Source organism: Manacus candei, unplaced genomic scaffold, assembly GCF_025592945.1.
Source record: "Manacus candei isolate 608988 ecotype Guabito, Panama unplaced genomic scaffold, ASM2559294v1 h1tg000046l, whole genome shotgun sequence".
Lineage (NCBI taxonomy): Eukaryota > Metazoa > Chordata > Aves > Passeriformes > Pipridae > Manacus > Manacus candei.
In genome coordinates this window covers 6,024,433-6,046,402 of record NW_026138094.1, presented here as the reverse complement: position 1 = coordinate 6,046,402, position 21,970 = coordinate 6,024,433, and the positions used below count along the sequence as shown (strand labels likewise).

Below are 21,970 nucleotides of genomic sequence, written 5' to 3'. Positions count from 1 at the left end.
CATAACTTACTGTCCATTTCCACAGCTTTTAACAAATTCCCTGTGTTAAAAAAAAGCTCAATGATTTCAGTGCAGAATGAAGTGCTTAATGATCCTAGTCTTGCTAAAACTTTGAACAGCTGATGATTTTTACATATTTAATTTAGAAGCTAGGACCACACTGATGAGGAGAGATCTTCCACATTACTGACCACTCTGCAGAAAGCCGAGGGTGCAGCAGATCCCAGCTCCAGGGAAGAAACCAGGGGAATTTTCTTCAGCAGGCTCTGCAGCCTGATGTGAGAAAAGGTTCTCTTTTTCTCTTTTGGAGCAGGGAGATGTTATGCAGGTGCAGCAAAAATGGGGTGGGTGGGTGGAATCTTTCCAAAAGTGGCTTTTAAAAGGGAGGATATTTAAATGTGGACATGGGGTGCCCAGGTAAATTTGGTTGCTGTCTCAGTTGTATCATATCACACCACAGTACCAGGCAACTTTGGTGACCGAAATTGCAATGTATGTGAGAATGTGGCTGTAGGTAAAGATTCAGTTAAATCCTTGCTCACCTAATGTTTACTGTGTGTCTTGTTGCACTGGCAACTCCAGAGAGCTCCAGAGCTGCCAAGGGGATTTTAAGTTTTCCTTAATGAAAATCAACTGCAGAGGCCTGAAGGGAAGATCCATACCCAAAACATCAGCAATCATTCCCTGGTGAGTAAAGCTGAAGGTACAAGATGATACCTAACCCAAGAATCAACACCTCTTTGTCAAAAGTGTTCCTCAACCCTCCTCCTTCCAACATCAGTAGGAAGGAATGGAGCAGTAACACACTAGGATAGGGGGTGGCAGCTCCTGAAATTGGACAGCTGACACTAGTCAGAAAGGGGGATGGAATGTTGCAATACATGTGGTTGGACTTGTATAGTTGAGCCAAGATTGTAAGAGAGTCACTAAATGAATCTCTTAAGTCTGCCATGTATTCTCACCCAGTAGGTTATATGGCTAAAAGAACTTAGCTACTTTATTCAAGAACTGATTACCTGCTGTTACATCTTTTTGGTTCAAATTATTCCTTTTTGAATACTGTGTTTATGCAGTAGGAGCCAGATCAAATTTTACTGTAGTGATGTTGCAGTTCAACACTATTTAGCTTAAACTTTGTTTAATGACACCCCCAAAGTAGCAGAATGCAGTAGTCCTCTTTCTAGCTGTATTTTTGTTTTTTATATTTTCTTTAGCTGATTTTATCTTGCAAGTATAGTATAGGACAGCAAATGATAAATAGGAAAAAAAGTTAGATCCAAGTCTTAATTCTACCATGCCTGATAGTTTGCAGTCTGGTTCAGCAGGTTGTCTGTTCTGCAGGATTACTACAATCTTTGCAAAATACCCTATCACCTTGTGAAAACCTTTCAAGACTGCTGTCATTTAATTCAAATATCCCTGTGGATATGCAGCTAGGAAGAGCTCTGGCTTGCTTGCATTCCCAGGTTTTCCTTAACACCTTTGGAATTTCATACCTTCTTACCCCCTTACCACTTCTTTTACTTTGTAGTTGGTACTTTCCCCTGAGGTTTGGAGGTCTACCTACTACTGTATAGTGTCCCTTTTCCCATAAAACCTCAAGTTGGGTATACTTCACAGAAGTACAGAGATACACAGCCACATATATATATTTCAGTCATTCATCCTTAAAACTTGCTGTCAAAGCCATTCTTCTGCTGTTGGAACTCTGTTCTCATGTTTCCCTTTGTTCTGTGGGAGTTGCTAAGATTTCCCATTGAAATTTATTTTGCTCTTTTGTGCAGATTCAGTCCTGTCTCCCACAGTGTGGATGGCTTACAATGGAGGCAGTGGTAACCTGGCAGTGATACAGGAGCACATTGCTTGCAGCTGTAGTGAGATTTCACCCAGCATTCTGATGCAGAGTACTTCACACTTCCAAATTAATCATGTTTCTCTCTGTTCTTGTTGCTTGGGTAAATATTTCACTGTTGTGTAGACTTGGGCAGTGATCTATGTGAGAACCAATGTTCTTAATTTCCTTCTTGAACAGGCTTACCTACCAAGCAAGCTTTTAAGCCCGATGCCTTTTTCACACTTGATAAAATGAGTCTGTTTCCATCATGTAGCATTGCTTCTTTATAAATCTGAATACAAGTAAAGAAATTCATGTCTATTGCCAAATGTTCTGGCTGAATGCCATCCCTGGTGTTCTGGCTTCATCCAGATGACGAATGTTCCCTGTCAGCCTGCAGCCTAGTGAGAGGGGACAATGGTACAGAAATACTGTAATTATCTAATCAACTTTGCTTAGAATGTTAAGCAAATGCAATTCTTTAATACTCTGTCTTTACTATAGCTGTTAATTACCATGTGCAAATGCAATTTGTACAGCAAAACCAAGTAGAGGAAACATTCACTTTTAAGTTACTTTACTCCCCTCTAGTGGTCTTATACCACACGTACATTTATGTAACACTTCCATCACCGTACATTTAAAGACAGTGTTAGTATTCTGTAAAAACTAAAAGTCTACTGGTAACTTCTCCTTCCTTCTGCTCATCTTCTCTTTCTATGGAGAAACCAATTCAGTGACTGGGATTCTCGCCAATGTAACTCTCTAAGTGAACTTGTTCTTTATATATTGACTTTAAAGGCCAAACTTCACCCACAGCTTTAAAATCAGTACGTGCAGAAAAATCTCAAAGCTATGTACCAAACGTTTATTTTCTGTGCCCTCAAAGGTGTTCACAAGGGGTGTTGGTGTGAATGTCATAGTGACCTAGACTGCAGCCAAGGCTGTAGAAACACCAGCAGAGCCCAGTCACATCTGCAGTGTTGCTGTATGTTTGTTCTCTGGCACGTGCCAGTTTTGGTGAGTGTCTAACTCTGTTTGAGCCTGTGGAAGTTGTGGGACATATGGAGTCTGTCAAATGACTTGCCAGTTGGCCATTTTGTATACTCTGCAGCTTTCATAGGTGGAAAACAGGCAAGACCCTACAGGATTGGAATGGAAACTTCTATTTTTCCAGTATTTCCCTGGTTCTTTGCTCAAGTTACTGATGTTGTAATCAACACTATCCAGGTGTGCGGCACAGGCTTCATTTAGCAATAGTTAATGGGTAAGTTCTTGGCTAAATTTTTCTTTGCTTCCTGGAGTCTGTATTTTAAAGGTTTCGAAATTACTTGCTAATACCATGTCTTGGAGAAGACAGGGTAACCCATAGGATGTTTTCTGCTCAGACAGAGTGTATTAAGAAAAATGTAGATGGAGAATTGACTTTTCAGAAGCTAGTTGCTTTTTTCAAACTACCCACTAGTAACTTTTCCATTTTCTTCTAGAATGGTTTGGACTAATGTTTCGAAGAAAAGAAAGGGGAATAAAAGGAGTACAGAGTCAATAAAGAAAATGTTGACAATTTTCCATTTGAAAAATTACAGTTCTCCTAAAATACTTCACAAAATTGTGTTTTTCTTCATATTTAGTTATGGAAGAAAAATGGAAACATTCCAAGAATCAAAACATTTTAACACTCTTTGAGTGGAACCTTTTGTTTTTGAAATGAGTCTTGGTTTGTAAAGTTTTGCAGCTCTAAAAAGTCAAAATTGAAACGAAACAGTTTAGGAGATCCAAACCCGGCCTTTTTTCCACATGATTTTTCTTTTGTGGAAAACTTAAGTATCTCAGTTTCCTTCCAAACTGGAAGGAAACCAAATGTGAAAAGTAAAATCCTTCATAAAACGTAACTCCTGTCTTCCTGCAGTGCTCTTACAAGAGATTATTTGCCTGTGTCAGCAATGCATGTTATAATGACCAATAGCTGGGGAAACTATTTCCTACACTTCTCAAGATTGTTCCCTTTAGGTCATTAGCAGATAGTTCTAATAAACATGAGCTGAGCCAGTAGAGGCTTTGACTCTATTTATCACTGTGGATGTCTGAGCAGTCCCTGAGGGAAGCTGTGACCAATTCATCAGCCAGGGAGTTTAACTTGTTCTTAAACTCTTCTCTTGAACAGCAGTGTCAACAGTCAAACTAAATCAAAATCCTTCCCATGTACACATGTAGGAAGCAGGTAAGATATGTAATGTTGAAGTAAAATTATCAGTAGGGCTGTAAAAAGCACACAAGCAGGCAGCTGATGTAGAAGTTTCTTTACTCAAATGAGCTGGCAGGCCCTGCCTTTGGGAGTGCATGGGCCTGAGTAGGGCAGGATCCACTGCTGCTTGGGCATCCTGTCTGACCCCTGGCAATTCTGCAGGTGGCCCCAACCCAACTCTGCTAGTCCAGCACTGCAATGCAGGCACTGGGGCTTGATAGATGGGACAAGTTTCCCTGCCTCCTTTGGTGGCATTGCTATTATTCTTGTTTGTGGGTTCTATTTGTTAGCTCTCTGCATCGACTCTGTATAGGAGTCTCATAAACCTTGCAATTCCAGGCATGCATATGCTCCAATACCTTCCTCCAAGGAGCAGATGTGGTTATTTAAGAGCTTAACACAGCTTAACACGTGAGTTAAAGTAGGACTTCTGGGTTCTTGTGCTTAGGAGGAAAGGGAAATTGGCCAGTATGAATTCAGACTTAATGATTCTAGGTCTCCAAAACAGAGAAAATCTATTGAAACACTGTGCCCCAGTGGAAGTATTAGAGAGAAAGTGATTGAATAGACTCCAATATGAAACTTGTTATCCCAGTACCCCTACTTGTCAGAGCACAGAGTATTGGAGTGTTTGAGGGTGGCAGAGAGCTCTGGAGGCCATCTAGTCCCACCCCCACTGCATAAGCAGGGCCACCTAGAGCCAGTTGCCCAGGATTTTGAATATCTCCACAGGTGGAGACTCTACAGCCTCTATGGCACGACATGTTCCAGTGCTCAGCCACCTTCACAAACATGTGTAACAGAACACCCCTGTTAGGTATGGTTGAGGTAAGGCAGGTCCCTTTCACTTTGTTGGGCCCACTTAGATTTAGTGAATGAGTTCCTATGAGATTCACAGAATCACAGGATGGCTGAGGCTGGTTGGACCATAAGCTGTTGTCAAGTCCCCAGCAGTTTATGTATTTTTCCTACAGCTTCTGCCTTTTAGGTAAGCATGCTTCCTACCCTTGAAATATGTGTTAAGATGTGAATAAATCTAGATGGGTAGAGCAGGGAGGATGGGGAGGAAACAGTTGTAGGGAAAAATCTGCTGCCATTACTTCAGCATGCAAAAACCAGAACAGTGAAAGATGTGGAAGAACTCTATGATCATGCTGTTACTGTGGATTGTCCTATGTGACACAGTACTTCAAAATATTGCTACTAGAAGTCAGCTCTGCATTTCTGCTGGAAAGTTCACTGTTGTTACTGTCAGAAGCAGTGATATGAGTGATAAGAAATATTTACTAAAATCCCTAATAATGGGACACATTCCCCCACCCTTATAATTATTCTTTTCCCTTTTTGTAGCTTCAGATGAATGAGACTGTTGACAAGGAAAACAGGTCTTAAAAATGGACTAAGCAAGGGGCCATATCCAAAAGCTGTATGATACAGGTAGGGTAAATGAAGTTCTGGAACCATCCAAGAAATGGACCACTTGCTGCACATGTTTCTGCCTTTCTGTCAGAGTGTCTTTACACCCCTGTTGCATTTACCTAGACCTGGTGTTGAATGGCAATGGTGAATTGTCTGGTGCTTGCTCTCTGTGCTGTTCATATGCTGCAATAGGCCAGTCTCACTTGGGGTTTCTGAGAGCTTCTGGAACATGAACCACCTTATAAATTAAATCACCACACTGTCTGCTGAATGCTTTCTCGCAGAAGTGCTGGCAACTGTGGAACATATTTTGCTGATCATCTGAGGAACAGCAACTTGCACACCTGGCAGCTGTCAGACAGCAGTTTTCTTGAAGCATGGCTGTCTGCTGATAGCTCAGGAGAAGGGTTGAACAGTGCAGACTCACATCGGTTTATAGCTGGGATTTGCAGATTAACACACTGTTGTACTTCTCAGAATCTTCCTGGGCTAAATCCCACCTGCATTCTGCACAAATGGAAGAAATTTCTCATACTGTCTTTCTACTCTAGTCCTTCAATCACAGTTAAGACAGAGTTTAATTCCAAATGTGTTAGAAGAGCTCTCTTTTCCAGCATGGGTTTTGATTAAGCACAGGATTAACATTTCCCATATTATGGATGTAGCCAGTGGCAGAATTGATAATATTCTCTTTAAAATATTTAAATTTTATTTTTTCTTGCAAATGGTACTATACAGTTTTTGACCACAGTAAGAGGAAGGACAACTTGTGAAACAAACCTGTCAAAGCAGGGTAAGTAGTTACCAGGGCTGCCTAAGACAACCACCCTTAAAATGAAGTTTGTGATACCCCTGGAGGGGACAGGAAAGGGTGGAAACCAAACAGAATAAAATAACAGAGAAAAGGCTAATAAGATTTCAGGTGCTAAAAGAAGCAACTTTTTTCAGGATTCCATTGGGAATGACCATTGTTGGCACATGCACATCCGTGATCTACTGAACTGACACAATTGTACAGTTGTTTTTATAACACATTTAGCTCTGAATTTGTCCCTGTTGAACATGTGTATTAGAGCATGATACATATGTGAATTCTGGTGGCTTACTTTTTAAAAGTTGGAGTAAATTCAAAAAGCAGTAATTTCTTGGTTTAGAGAACACTTCCAGGATTTCTCTTTGTATTTTCACTGTGCAGAACTCTGAATATTTAGTCAGCAAGACTGCAGAGGCTTGTGGTTGTTTCACAGTTTGTGACAAAACCCCAGGTAAGTAAAGAGCCTCATGTATGGATCAGTGAGTGCAGAGAACTGCGTATTTTGAAAAGGAGGAAAGGCTTTGTAGCCAATTGTATGGAAGGAATTGTTTCCAATTCTCCATAATGCTTTTAAATCCATGTAATAGGCTGTTTTCAGAAACTTCACAGCTCTAGCTTAGCTTAACTGATGGAATAGCATTCACCACAGCAAAGTCAGGACACGTTCTGAAGTCCACTGAAATAAGTGGAGAGAAAAATCTATCTCAGGCTTGGACTAGGCTTGTAGTGCCAAAGGAAGTTTCTCCAGATCATTGCAGTGCAGGGAAACTGTTTTCCCAATAGTTTATCATAAAGTGTGTCCAGACTGGAGCCTCTGAAAGATTTCCTTATCTTGAAAAGGCAGCATGAATCTCCTTATTTACATCATCCACTTTTCATCCATAAAATTACATTTCCTTCCTTTTACTGATGAACAGGACTGGGAAAAGTCAGCCTTACTATATATCTATGTATCTATAGATAGATAGATATAGATGTCCTTTTTCCCAAGCAACTCCTGCCCATGAGTATTTTTCCTTGGCTCTCCCCCATGGGTGTCAGATGACATTTCCTCTGCTGACTCTGTGCCTGTTCGACCTCTGTTCTTATTCATCTGAGGTTATGTGGTATTTTTTTTGGTACTGAAAGGAGTTCACAAAGCTAGAAACAGTTTGTTCAACATCTTTATTTAAAATTTGTAAAGTGTTAAAACCTGTCACTTTAACAAAGAAATGTAGCAGGCCAATCTCTTCTGAACTCCACCCCATTCATCACAGTAATAGCAATTTTGGGTGGACCTGGTGTTGATAATTTGTAAACCGTTAGGGACATTTTAGAGGCAGTAATTCCATTTTTTAAAAAAGCTTTAAAGATTTCTTTTAAATGTTGGAATTACTTTCTCTATTTAAATGTAATCTTAATAATTTGTACTAAAAACTGGTAAAAGTTACTGGATTTCAAGTGTTTCAATTAATAAATTTTAATGTGTCCCGGTATCTTAATTTTCTTTGTAGGAGAGAAAAAAAGAGTTTTAAACCCCCCCAAAACATAGAGAGCTTTGTTCCTGTCCCTTCTCATTCCCACTTTGAGCCACAGTTTGTGGAATCTGTTGCAACTTCCTACTCAAATAGCTTCTTTTACTTCATTTGGTCACTTGTGAAATGAATGTATTTTTTAATTAACTGCAGTTATTATTTCCTCTTTCTTTATAAAGAAAGGCAACCTGACTGATTTGGATTATATAGATTCTTTATAGCTGTTTGTTTAAGGACACAGTCAGTTTGCTGTGAGTTGAGTCAATAAATAAATGAGAAGGGGCTAAATATGAAAGCATAATCTATAAATTTACAGGAAGTTTCCTATTGATGTCTGTGGGCTGAATATACTCAAGTAACAGTACTGGAAGTGCACGATGCCATATATTGAAGATGTATGCATTAATAAATGGATCATGTTCTCTCCAGTGTGGTGCATAAAGAACCTTGAATCTGATGGACAGTTTGAGGCAATGAAGACCGGCTGCTGAAACTTCTGAACCTGATAAAACAACGCCCCAGTGATTCTCAGTAAGTAAATTTTAATACTTTCAACAGATGAAGTGGGAGGGAAATCCCCAAATGATTTTATACCAGTAAGAAATCACAGGCTCCAGATGAGGTTGCCTCACTTAGTTTACTGGTATCTAGAAAACCTGAGGAAATGAAGTCAGCCTTTGGAAAGTTACTGAATAAAGGAAAGTGCAGATCAGAGCTGTACTGAATTCTTTGCTGGGCAGAGACTCATCCCTGTCCTACGTGAGTCACCGGTGCGTTTCTGTAGCAGAGGAGCTGTGTTAGTGGGAGTGCAACCAGTCAGTGCAGGGAAGTGATTCTTCCCCTCCTTTGGTACTTTAGAAACTGCATCTGCAGTTGTGTATCTAGCTCTGGCCACACTGGCACAAAAAAAACCCCAAAACAAAAAACCAAAAAAACCCCCACCCATTCCTAAACCCAAAAACTATTGAGACCTGCAGCAAGCCTGGCAGAGGGCCACCACCATGGCTAGGGGCTGAAGCAGTGCTCTCTGAGCAGAGGGGTCATTCAAACTTCAGAAACAAAGGCTAAGGAGGATCTGACCATTGTCTTCAGGGTATAGAGGAGATACAGCCTCTTGTGGGTGGTGAGCAGTGGTAGGATGAGGCACAGGCACAAATTCTAGGAATGGAAATTCCTACTAAGAATTAAGTTTATCACAGTGAGGTTTGTAAAACAGTGGCATAGGTTACTCCAGGAAAGTGGAGTGTCCATCCTTGGAGATATTCTGAACTCATCTGGTTAGAGCCTGAGCAGCCTACTCTTAAGTTGGTCCAGCTCAGAGCAGGGAACTGGACCGAATGACCTCCACGAGTCCCTTCCAACTTAAATTCATCATTGATTCTCTGAGAGTTGTATACAATGTCTCATAGTGTTATTTCTCAAAGGAAGTGCCTTGCAAATGGAATGTGGTGGCTTCAGAGTCTAATCCCTGGTCTCTTATTACCTATTTTATTATTTCGACTGCATCATGGGGCAACTCCCTATCAACCAAGACATCACATAGCCAGAGGAATACTAGGATAGAAAACAGAGGCAGAGACACCCAATCCCTTGCTGACAGTGTTTGAAGGAATGTAGGGCCTGATTCAGCTGTCTTTGTTGGAGTCAGTAGGGAATTCTGCATAAGTGAGAATTACAAGAAGAGGCTCTTGGTTACTGATTTCCACCCACTTGGAATGTATTAATTCAAATAAAAAGCTGTATCAATTTGCTTAATTTTTTAGACTCAAAATTCACCCAGCAGTTGGCATTTTATGCTAATCCATGAAAGTTGTTTCACTTCTGAGTTTACAGGTGGGATTTAAGAGGTCACTTGAGACAAATGTAAGATTGAGGAAACTCAGCTTGCAACTGTTACTCTGGCAAAGTTCCCATTAAATTTGAAAGGGTTATAGCTGACAGAAAGTATTAGAATATATATTTCCTTTTCTTGCACTAAGGCTGGATTAAAATGTTTATTTTGAAATCAAAAGCAATTGCTATTGTTAAACTAGGTTTTCTAGCAGTACACATAGAATTAAATATATCACCATATGCATTGTATTAGACAGGGATTAAAAAAATATTCTACTGTATTTTAGTTGTATTTCTATTCAGCACTAGTCTTATAAAAATAAAATTGTGTTTCCCCTTCCTGAAAGAAAGAATGGAAGTCATAGGATTTCTTCTGGTTTAGTTATCTTTTCTGTAGGACCTCCATGAATAACTCTGATAATATAATCTCATATTCCTTTAGGAAATGGAGATGTATGATAAGTTTTGCTCTTACAAGGTAAGGATTGATTTAAAATGAGATCTAGTTTTAGAGAAAAAACCCAACTATGAATGGGGTACAGAATTTTGTTAAAAATAGTACTGAGAAGGGAGTGTCTGAATTAAGGCTCTCTTGAGTTTCCTTGTACTTTCTTTGTCACTGATACTGAAGAATCCAAGTGTGTTAAAGGAGTAAGAACATCTGTTTCATTCAGATCTTAGTAAGGACAATTCTACAATTTTTCATGGGGTAATATAAAAATTTGCCTTGTTCTTGTAAATTAAAGGTATTATTTTGTTTAGAACGACATAAACTCTGTGCTAAAACTATACCATAGAGGTATAAGTAGGAGAGAGATGTTCTGAATGTAAGAAAATGTAATAGCTTTATGCTCATCTGGGATACAACTGAGATAAAATACTGTAATTGTCCCAGAAGCACTGGGCCCATAATGTCTGAGCCAAGAAAGACCTCTTATTTCTTGTATTACAGAAACATTAGCCCAACACTTTGCACAGTATCACAAATTATGGAATTATATGTTAATGTAGGTTGGATTTTCTCCTCCATCACTATAAATTCAGCTGACAGATGAAAACTTAAAATAAAACCATTTGTAAAAATGAAGTAAAAGTCTTGAGTGAAATATGTCCCCTAAAAGCTATCATTAACAGATTCCATAGCTACTTATCACAGCTTGTCTGACCTAACAGCATTAAGAAAAATGGGTGACAGTTTGTTTTGAGTTCCTAATTTTTTTTACTTTTTTTTTTTTTTTTTAGATTTAAACCAGCTAATTGGTTGTCTGGATGTAATTACTGTTTGTGCTTGTAACATACTTAAAAAAATACACACACCAAAACTTTCCCACACTATTTGTTTTCATTGGCACAATCAAGGCTCTCTTAATAAAGAAATATGTAAGATGGACATACTTATTTTTGCTCACTTTGGTTAGAGTAAATTTACAGATTAAAAAAATGAAATTACTGCAAAAATTCATATAAATTGAAATAATAAAAAAACCCTACTTCATGAAATGAACTCCCAACTCTATCACAGTATCCAGTGATAAGATTCTTTTTGTTTGCAACAGTTCAGAGAAATTTGCCTAAAATATGACAATTCTGCTAAGCATCCTTCAAGAGGAAGGAGATGTGTGAGATGAAGAGGACTGGCCAACTAAAGGCCAGGAAGGAGGGAGACCAGTCCTTTGCATCACTGCTGCTGAGCACAAAGGTCACCAGCACTGAAAATTTCAGTTCAGTATTTTTAGGGAAACCAAATAACAGAACAAATAGGTATATCTCCGAGAATCAGTTAAATTTTCATAATTTAGGCATAGTATAAAATGATTTATGTACATGCTGTTGATAAGCACAGGGAGATGCACTAAGGCATGGTTAGCTAGTAGCATGTCTTTTCCTAGAGGAATGTACTGGACTTGATTTAAAGTGTGTTTGTGTAGTTATGTAAATATTTAGGATCATTGTTTCTCAGCTGATACCTAATTGCAAAGGCTAGTCTATGTCTTTTCTATCATTCCCTCTTATAATCAATCTACCTGTAATTGTCATGCCTGGATTTTGGGCCCTGCTACCACAATGCATGCCATCTACATCGTTCAAAATACAGCTATAGGATCCTCAAAATCACCTGGAAGAATTATCATTGAGAAAAAATAGTTGCTTAATTGTTGTGGAAAATTCCCCTGTGCATGTAGCAATGCTGTCATATGCCTTGTTTTTGGTGTCTTTTATTTCTGGGTTTGATTCTATGGTTTGATCAAGGAGCTCAAATATCACTGAGCTTCTGAATCTTGGTTAGTCTAAGAGTTTATCTTTCTGTTTGTCACGGGAGATGATGATCAACTGGATCATCAGAATTGCTTCTTTGTTGCTTTTTTCTTTCCCCTTGAGTGAAACTCTGAGTGGATGACAAGTGTTTCAGAGGCCATATAGAAATCTGTTTGTCTAGATGTTCTTCAGAGTCCAAATGTTTGCAAAGACTCAAGTGGCTGTGGGAAAGCCACTTATTAGCTGCTTTGTTCAGCAGCAGAGAGCAGAAGTTGTTTTAAGGCTTTTGCTTGTGACAGTGTATTTTTCTGGTGGTTTGAAAACCCAGGTGGGCACTATTTTAAAGTTGTCAACAATATAAGTACTTGTAATATATAAGCATATTCTTTAAAATGACACACCAGAAGTTGATGATGTGCTACATATTTCACTAGATTAATGAACAGACAGCCCACATATCATGTAACATTACTTCATATAGTGTAATCCACATTTCTGCAACCATGCAAGATACCAAAAAATAAATCATAAAATGTCCTAGAAGATATGAGAAAGTCACCCCATTAGCCTGTGACAGACTAGATATTTTTCTGGTAGCTCATCCAGAAAATTAAAGTGATTGAAACAGATAATGTTGAAGCCTAAAGAATGTTTGAGTAAATAGTAACCAAGAATTCCTTTCATAACTCACTTTTGTTTACTGGTAAATTCTATCTTCACATTATAAACGTAATTAGTAAATATCTGACAATATTTTTTGCAATGGTTTGGTTTAAACGTATTTACCTTTTATATTCACTAAATAGATGTTTAGATTTTGCCGTACCCACAGATGAGAGTGAAGGAAGAGAATTGTATATCAAGGTACTGCATGTCCTGAATTTCTTAATAGAAGGGACAATTACTACCACCTTTATCCTGGTCTCTTGGTTTCTGAGCAAGTTTTAATTTGACACTGCAAAAAACCCTCCCAAAAGCCTTTAAACAATGCTGTATTGTCTCTTCAACAAACATAAACATAAAAAAATTCTTATCTTTGTCTGCCTATTTGTCAGACAAACAAGAAAAACTTTGAAAAATCCAATTCCTATTTATCCAGCTGGATTGTAGGAGAAAAATCAACATTTTGTATTAATCACAACCCCTAATTTTTATTTCCGTCGTGCAAACTGCAAATCAGTAATACTCTCCTTGCAGAATTGAAGTTCAGTCCCTTGGTTTATTTTGTACAAGCTACAAGAAAATGATATAAGGTGTGGGTTGCTACTGTCTTGAGCCTTGTTCAGAGACACTGAAGAGGCATATTCTGTATCCCATCACTTCCTTCTCGTGCCAATATCTCATAGTATTTCACTGCACATCTACATTTTACCTGTATACTGAGTGTCCATCTGTAAGTTAAACCATTAAACAGTGGCAATGAAATAGTCAAAATCAAATGACTGTTTTGTAATTTGCAGAACCTACCACTTCTCTTGATGATGACAATCAGCCAAAAGGACTAGAAAGCTGTTATTGTGGTGAGTACATAGTTCAAATACTTCTATGTATGCTTAGAAGGATAATGCATATTTAAACATGTAATATATAAACTGCTAACTGATTCAAACGATATATTTTAAATAGCATCTGTCATATCTTATGTCACCATTACATTTCAGCTGTAAACAGAGATTGGTACTAGGATATCTTACATAGTACTTCCTTTCTTCCTGATACTGTATTAGTGGCAGAATACACCATGCATTTATCTTTGGGCAGGGCGGTTTGGCAGCTGCTGTAGGTGGGTGGTCAGATGCTTGCTTATAAAATTGTGCAGCTGAGCTTTTGCAACATCAGTTCAATAATACAGAACCACTCACTATCAGTACCTGCCTGAAACTAACAAAAAATGAAAACACTTGCAAACTGGGAAATCCAACATTTCTGCCAAAATATTTCTATGTGAGGAGCAGCACAATGCATAAGTATCATTTACTTTCAGTCTAACCAGTTTGCTTTTTTTGTTTGTTTTGTATTTTCTGTGCATGTTGAAATGGAATAATCCTGGTACAGAGCTACTTGACAGGAGCATATGGAATCTGGGCTTGAACTCTGACTATTAATGTGTTGTACTGTGTGTGTCTCCCCCCGCCCCCCCTCCCCCCCCAATTATTTTGGTATTAAAACTTTCTGCCTTTCAGGGGGTGATAGTGGTTTCCTCTTCAGGATTTCTAAATCAACCCTGAAGCATAAATAAAACCTGCAGGGCTTCTTTTCCTTTCCTCGACAAGGATGAGGCAGGCATTTGTTCTGGAGGTGGCTGTAGAGATTTAGGAGTATGTGCAGAAGAGCTGGGTGCCTCGGTGTCTGTGCCATGCCCGTTACTAGAAAGTGCATTATTCACTTTGCAACAGCCTTTAAGGTAAAGGAACGTCCTTGCTGTTTTTCCTTATAAGGGAAACAGATACTTTCATGGTTTTTTTTCACAAGCCATAGCTGTAAAATGCTGCACCTCTAGCAGATAGGTATAGAGAGATATAAGCGCATATATATATATATATATATATATATATATATATATATATATATATATATGCCTTTAGACGGAGGCATAGGCGTCCACTTCCTTCAGTTCCCCCCGGTGCTGCCTTACACGCTTGTCTGCTCAGCATTCCGGCTCCCCCAGGCTCTGATGCTTCTGCCGCCGAGTGAGCCGGGGACCCGCGGGGTAACCCGAGCTGGCAGCGCTGCCTCCGCAGTGGAGGGAAGGGAGGGAGGCGGCAGCGCCCCGTCCTCCCGGGCAGGACCGCGCTCTCCCCGCGGCTCCCGGGGCGCCTCCCGGGGCCGAGCATCCCGCCGGCCGCAGGTGACCCGCGGCGGGGCGAGCCGGGGACTGCCCCGGCACCGCCGGGAGCCCCCGGGGTGGCGGCTCGGGGGTGGGGGGACATTTTTATTCCCCTCTCTCTCGCGAGAAAGTGTTGGGCGGGCGATACTTGAAGAGGAGAGGGGGGGAGAGAGGAGGGGAAAAAGGAGGAGGAGGAGGGAGGGGGCAGCTGGAGCCGCAGCTGGAGTAGCGGTGGGTGCAGCGGCCGCAGCTGGAACAGCAGCGGGAACGGCAGCCGGCGGCGGCGGCTCCAGCGGGTGCGCGCCCCTCGCAGCGGCTTCTCCCGGGGCGGGCGGGCTGGGCGCGGGTCCTGCCCGCGGCACCGCGGCCGCTGCGGCTCCAGCGCTGCCCGGCGCGGGGACCCGGGAGGGTTCATGCCCGGGGCGCACTTCCAGCCCCGGAGCGGCTTCGGGAGCGGCGGCGGCGGCGGCGGGCGGTGCGGGAGCCCCCGCGGATGCTGCTGGAGGGGCAGCAGAGCCCGCGCGGCCCCGGGCAGCCCCTCGCCATCCCCCGCGGCCGCCGCCTCCCGCGGGCGGGATAACGCCGGGACCGCTCGGGGGCAGGCGGCGGGGGGCGCGGGGCGGCCGCGGCTCCTTTTCCTCGGTGCCTAACTCCCTCCTTCTCCTCATTCCTCCCCTCACAGCTCGCCTTGGAGAGGCTGGTCGGAGGCAGGGCGACGGGGACCGGCGGACTTCGGCGGCGCAGAGGAGGCGGCGGCCGCTCGCAGCCCGGGGGCTCGGGGGACGCGATGTGGCGGGGGCGGCTGCTGGGGATCGCCCTGGGAGTTGCCGTGCTCTGGGCGTCCCAGGCGGGCGCCGCCGCCGCCGGGCACGGCGAGGGGGTGAGCGCCAAGGAGAGCCGGTCCAGCCGGGCCAAGAGGCGAGGGCACGGCGGCGGGCACGACGCGCTCAAAGGGTAGGTGCGGGGCCGAGCCGGCCCCTCCTTGGGCCGGGCACATCTGCCTGCGTGTGTGTGTATGTGTGTGTATGTGCGTCCATATCCAGTACCCCTTCACGGTGAGAGCTGGCGGGGGTGGCAGAACTCCCCGACACCCCATGCCGAGGAGCACTTTGGGCTGGGGGCGCCGGACACCGCCTGCAGCATCGCAGGGTAGTGCCAGGGCACGGAGCCCCGCCACCCTCCCGGACCCCCCTGGGGGCAGGGTGCTGTATCCCCTGCGTGCTGCAGCCTTGCTTCACTTCTGGGTGGGCGATGCTCCGTGAGGTTAAGCCGCAGCAACGCGGAGGTTCCTGATTTATCTTCTAGGAAGGCCTTGGATAAAAGCACACTGCGGGCTTTTGCATTCCTCCTGCATCCCGTACTCCTGCTTCACATAAAGCAGCATAGCAATGAGGCCCGGAGCCCACAGCATGCCCTTTCCATTAGCTGTCCTCTCTCATCTCCACCTTGAACCTTTGGTGATGGGCATCTTCTCTTGCTCTCAGCTGGACTGTCCAGCTCTCTAGTACTCATATGAATGAGCCCAAACATACAGGAGTTTGATTTCTTCTGAAACATTGTGGTACATGTTTAGCAGAGTGATTTTTCTAAAGGGTACATCTGTGTCAGGCAAACTTTTCCCAATTCTGATGGAACACCTTTCCAATGAAAAAATAGTTTTGAAGTCAGCTGAAAGGCACTGTGTGCATTTGCAGTTGAAAATCTAGTTCACTGTAAAGGTGAAAAGCTTGTACTATAGGAATAAAAGAGAGGTTTTCTTTTTCAGGTGTTCCAATGTGCCTTTTCAGCCCATAGCCAGATTTTTTGGTTGTCAGGCAGAGGATAAATATAGCAAAAATTGTATTAAAATAGTTATGCTTCTGTAAGGGATGCAAGCTATTTTCTTTCTTTTCATCATTTCCTCAAAAAGGAGCTGTTACAACTTTATTGTTAGAGGCCTTGATGAATATGCTTTAACTTCCTCATACTTCTATAGTACTTTTTACCTATATTTGGATTTACAATCTTGGCTTTTTTATGTTTACCTGATTGGAAAAGGTTTACATTTGTAGGTCCATATGCTGCAAAAATGGATGCAAGCTGTCAGCACTGTATTTCATGGATGTCATTTTGTAGGATCAGAATCTCTTGTTTCATTTCCTTATACCTTGTCACAGAAGAAATAGTTGGACAAAGGAGATCCAAAGTAGATGTGACAAAAACTAGGATGTGAGAAGGGTGTATAGTAAAGTTTGAGGGACTCATTGCAAGCAATAAAAGATGATAAGGAAAAAGATTTATCAGAAAGCACCTTTATTCTTTAGGGTGTTTTAATAAACTTCCTTGTTATAGAACTTTGAGTTAATATCAAACTAATAAACACCATTTTCCGCCCAGTGGCACAGAGTGTGCCAGCTTGGTGTGCTGACTTGGTGGAAGTCAGAGGCACATTAGCTGAGGATAAGATTTCTTTGGTGTATGTAACTGTTACTCTAAACTATGCCATTTAGACAGTAGTAATAGTACATCAAGGGATGATATTTCAAGTGTTAATTATTTTTGGAATTTAAAATGGATTAGGGTAAGTAATCTTATGAGTTGATTCTTGTGTTTAACAGAAGCCTTCCATATTTTGTGTCCATATTACTTTGCAATAATTCTTCCTTTTATTGTGTATTATCTATGAGTTATATATCTACTTAGGTATCTGCAAATCTGGAGATAATGGCCACATCAATATTAGGTATTCTATATCTTGGTCAATTATTTGGAATATTACAAACCTGGAGTGCCCCTCGGAAGCAGATTCTTAACAAGGATGTAATAATTTACCAGATGATCTGAGATAATGTAGAGACAAAACAAATTATTAGTTTGATTTCTTTTTAGACCTTTTATGTAACCCCAACTTGAGGCTGAGTATAGAGTTCCCAGATTGTTTGGAGGACAGTCATTTTGATCACTGTTGGGTGAATCCTGCTTGATATTTCCAATTTAGAAGTTGTGAGCACTTTCTTAGGTGTGGTACTGTACTGTACAATGTGAATAAAAAGAATTGTCATTTTAACAGACAAGGTTGGAATGAATTCTTTGGAAGGACAGATGGAAAACATATTTTGAATGTACAGGAACTGTATATACATTATTCATTGTAATTGGAGGACTAAAACACTAAAAATATGATTTTGCAAGAAGACATACTATTTTTTTAACTTGTTCATCATCACAAATACATTTGGGAATCTTATAGTTGTAATACAAGTCATAACAGATGCTGGGAAACTTTATTTTCTTGTTATTGTAGTTGACTAAGACTTTTTTCCTCTTGCAATAAACTCTTGCTCTGATTGTAAGGAGCATGGGGATACATTTTTAGAGAAAATCCTTTACATTTAGGCTTTTTGTGTGTTTGATTATAATGACTGTTGGAAATCTTTTAGCATTTGAAAGTATTGAGGTTAGTCTGTGTGTAAATACTGGTCTTGTACGTTAAAATGAAGAAGCCAAAGATCTGTTTCAGTTCTTGTGACTTTTCCAACTTAACATTTTTTACTGCAAGCTGTTGATTGCAGGAGATGTTTGCTTTCCTCCGTGTGACCTTTGCCTCATTGTTTATGCCAGTGAGCTGTCTGAATGTATAACGTGATTCTAGAAGTATACTTTAATTTTAATTATTGTAAATTATTTAGAAATACCTCTTACGTGCTCATTTTAAGATTTTAAGCTTGCTGTTCATGCAGTTTAAATTGATCCAGCTATGAAGGCATTAGAGGTGAAATCCTGTAATGCCATCTGTGTTTGGCCTAAGGCAATGTATATTTATGTGCTGGTGCCTGATGCCTCTAAGTGATTAGAAAGCAATCAGAATAAAAGCAGTAATTATGAAAAAATATAACTAGATTCTCCATTCATGGAAATGTTGCTGGAATCCATTGTAATTCAGCAAGTTAAAATAAAAATCTGCTACTGAGACACTTATCCTCTGGATCTCCAGAACTTTATCACAGATGTTACTGTACTGAATTATAAGGCATCAAGCCATTAAATACATGCTACCCCTTAAACACCTAAGAATGTGGTGTCAAACTTCTGTAAGAAATAAACCTTACAAAACTGACCACCAATGGGAAGTTCTTTCTAAGCAGTGTATACTTGAAGACAACTATTTCTATGTGTTTCAATCATTTGAATATAAAGTAAAAGATAATGTACTGGTGGTTTAATTGGTAGTTGTCTCAGTTCAAGAACTATGTGCTTAAAGATCTTAGAATTAATTAGGATTTCCCGTTTTCTGATGATGCCAGACAATGACTTCAAACACTAATGAGTATCAGTCAGTTCTTAATATTTTAAGCAATGTTTGTCATGTTTATCAGTCTCTTCTCAGTATAATGGCCAAAGAAAGCAATGATTTGTCTAACAAATAGCAGAAGTTTTGAAAGAACTAAAATTTCTTCAAGATAGCTCAATCGTGACATGTTTCTAATTAAGAGACTAATTAAACGTATTCGTGCAAGAATGATTTAATTTCTTTGTTTTTAGTAAGTTGAAATGATAGTGAATATTGCAGAACAGAATAGTTGGCTCCACAGTGATTCATAGGAGTCTTGGATTAAAGCTATTCCACAGGGGATTGAGTTTTTTTGGACCAATTTCTTTTGGTTATCTCAATTGAAGACCACAGGTTTACTGATATGCCTACTTGAGTAAAGCTGGTCGGATTTGACCCTTTTTATGCATCGGTGCTCCTTGAAATAGAATAAATCTTACAAATCTATAACATAATTCTAGTGTTCAGCTATATAATTAAGGCTTCTGGTTTTTGTTTTAAACCAATAATTACCACTAAAAGCCTGCTGAAGGAAAGCAGACTTTCTGTACTGGTAAATATTTGTTTATACAGAAAAAACCTCAAATATTTTCCTTGCCACTTGTGGCCCGCACACCTCTGGGCAGCTGCTGGTGCCACACCTTGTCCGTGGCACTCTGCAAGCAGGAGGCAGCCTGAATACTTGGAAATATAAAACTTAATTAAAAAGAGATGGGGGTTGCTGTGATACCTGATGTGCTGGAGCACTCCCTTGGCTCCCAGGTGGCACAGCTGGCCTCCCTCCAGTCCTCTGTGCCTCACAGGGTAAAGCTTATATGGAGGGTGAAAAGCTTCTGCGCCAGCACATCCCAGCATAAAACCTGAAGTCCTTGGCAGTTACATGTAGTGTTAAGATTCTGCACCTCTCTGCACCTCTGCCAATGCTTGTGGTGCTGTTTTTTTTGTTATTGTATGATCCTTGGAATTCTAGTTCTAGAGTGAAATGAGTTCATAGATCTTGGCACTGTGTCTCATGTACATGTTTCCTTTCTTTCACTATGGTATGATTTGATACAGGTGTAACTTTCTCTGGGGAGTAGGAGGAATGGATGAGGAGTAGGGAAAACAAACAGAACCAAGCAAGAAGCCAGCACAGAACGTATTCTGTGGCTGGCAAAAGTTGTCATTAATGCTTGATGAAGGGCTAATATTTAAAGAGGGAGTAACACATTATTTTCAGTTCTGATCCCATAGATGTCTTCCCCTGGCTACCACAATAGGTTTGGATTACATACTAATACATACATACTCTCATTCTTGTTCTAGTTCCATGTTGTTCTTTAGCCTGAAGAAAAACTGTGAAGGTAAATAATCTTCAGGGCTTCATGGTCCTTGTACTCTCCATTTAGATTTTTAAATCCTGTCATTTGGACACCATCTCTTTAAAAGGCACAACCTTAATCCCAATTCTGGTTTATCATTTATGGGGATAGACTTCTGGGCCTGTGTAGTTTGTAGTGCAGAATTAGGACTTAATTGATTTGGGGCATGACAGGGAAAAACCATCCAATGGTTAAAACTCTTGATGAGTACTGTTGTAGTCTGTCTTTCACTGGTGAGCCTCTGAGTTACATGTGATTGTTACCAACAGCTTAGCCAGTCTTCCCCAATGTCATCTTGTCTCATTTTGTATTGTAACTGGACACAAATGGTTTTGAAGTGCCACGTGTCTCTCCTAAAATACATTAAAGAAATACTTTATTGCCATTTGATGATAGTAGGTCACAAATAGAGCAAACGGAGGAAAAAGACTACCATAAACAGTGTAGCAGCATTCATGATGCACTGTATGCAACGTGAGTGTTTTGGAAATATTGTAAAATTGGCCTGGGAGTCTGAGAAGAAACCGGTTTGCTGTGTCCATGCACCACTTTGCCAGTGTTGAAGATCAGGAGGGCAAGATGGGATATAATTCTTTTCCTTTCTTCCTTTCTTTCTTATTTATTTATTTATCTATTTTTGTCTGCACAGCTCTTGACTGTATCGGGCTGGCCTGATACACTGACCCAGATGCTGCTGGACTGGCCACAGCTGTGATGGGTTTGTACTTCGTGTACAGAGCGAGTGGAGAATTTTACATCAGTTTTGTTACTTTGTGTCCCAGCACAGGAAGGTGCAGTGCTGTCTGTCACCTGAGGGGTCCTGTGTAAGGCTGATTGTGGCTATGATTTAATTGCTTGGTAGGTTAGAAACAGATTATCCTACAGCTTGTACTCAGAAAACAAGAGATGTCATGGATTGTACTTTTTGTCTTTGTGCTCCAGGTAATAATTTTCTTTTGTGGATTTGTTATGCAATTTTATAATCTTATGTGTGGTGGTGTCTTTCTGGAGACTTTCTGATCTCAGTTTGTTGGTGTTTAGTTGAACATTGATGAGGACAGGTGGTGTACTGTCTTTAGAAACTGGAGGCATAAAGGGTTGGGGTGAAAAACAGAACAGCACCTGCAGAGAGTGTGTCTGGTTGGAGCGGGATGCAGTAATTTGCGGTTTGCAGTGCAGGTTTCCTGAGAGAATTGTTTGGAGGGGACGTAAGAAACCTCTGGCTAAACTCAGCTGCACTTTCCTCAATCAAGAGCCTCCTGAAGAGTTATAAAAGTAGACTTCTCCCTTGTCAGCAAGGACAAGATACATTTTTTGTTCAGTGGTGGTTCCTTAAGTTGTTGACCAGATCCAGTCGCATCTGGATCTGTTTGCCATGTTAACTGGGAGAGCTTGTACTCTATGTGCAGCTTCACACAGTGGTGTCAGAACCTGTGCTGGGCTTCAGGATGCAGACTTGGAGTAAGCACAGGGCTGCTCTCAGTGTATTTGGGAGCAAAGGGAGGATCACTGGGTTACGGTTTGGCAGGGACAGTCCATCTGTCAACTTCATTTACAG

General features: G+C 41.0%; 1 protein-coding gene across 1 annotated transcript in view; it reads left to right on the top strand.

The window, feature by feature from the left end:
• Positions 1–14,990: 14,990 nt before the first annotated feature.
• The window catches only part of FBN1 (fibrillin 1), a 146,613-nt gene continuing 139,633 nt past the window's right edge, over positions 14,991–21,970 (top strand). The window contains exons 1-2 of the mRNA XM_051796554.1: positions 14,991–15,038; positions 15,425–15,696. Coding sequence (XP_051652514.1) covers positions 15,530–15,696 — 167 coding nt within the window. The 5' untranslated portion in view covers positions 14,991–15,038; positions 15,425–15,529. The remainder of the gene's footprint in view (positions 15,039–15,424; positions 15,697–21,970) is intronic.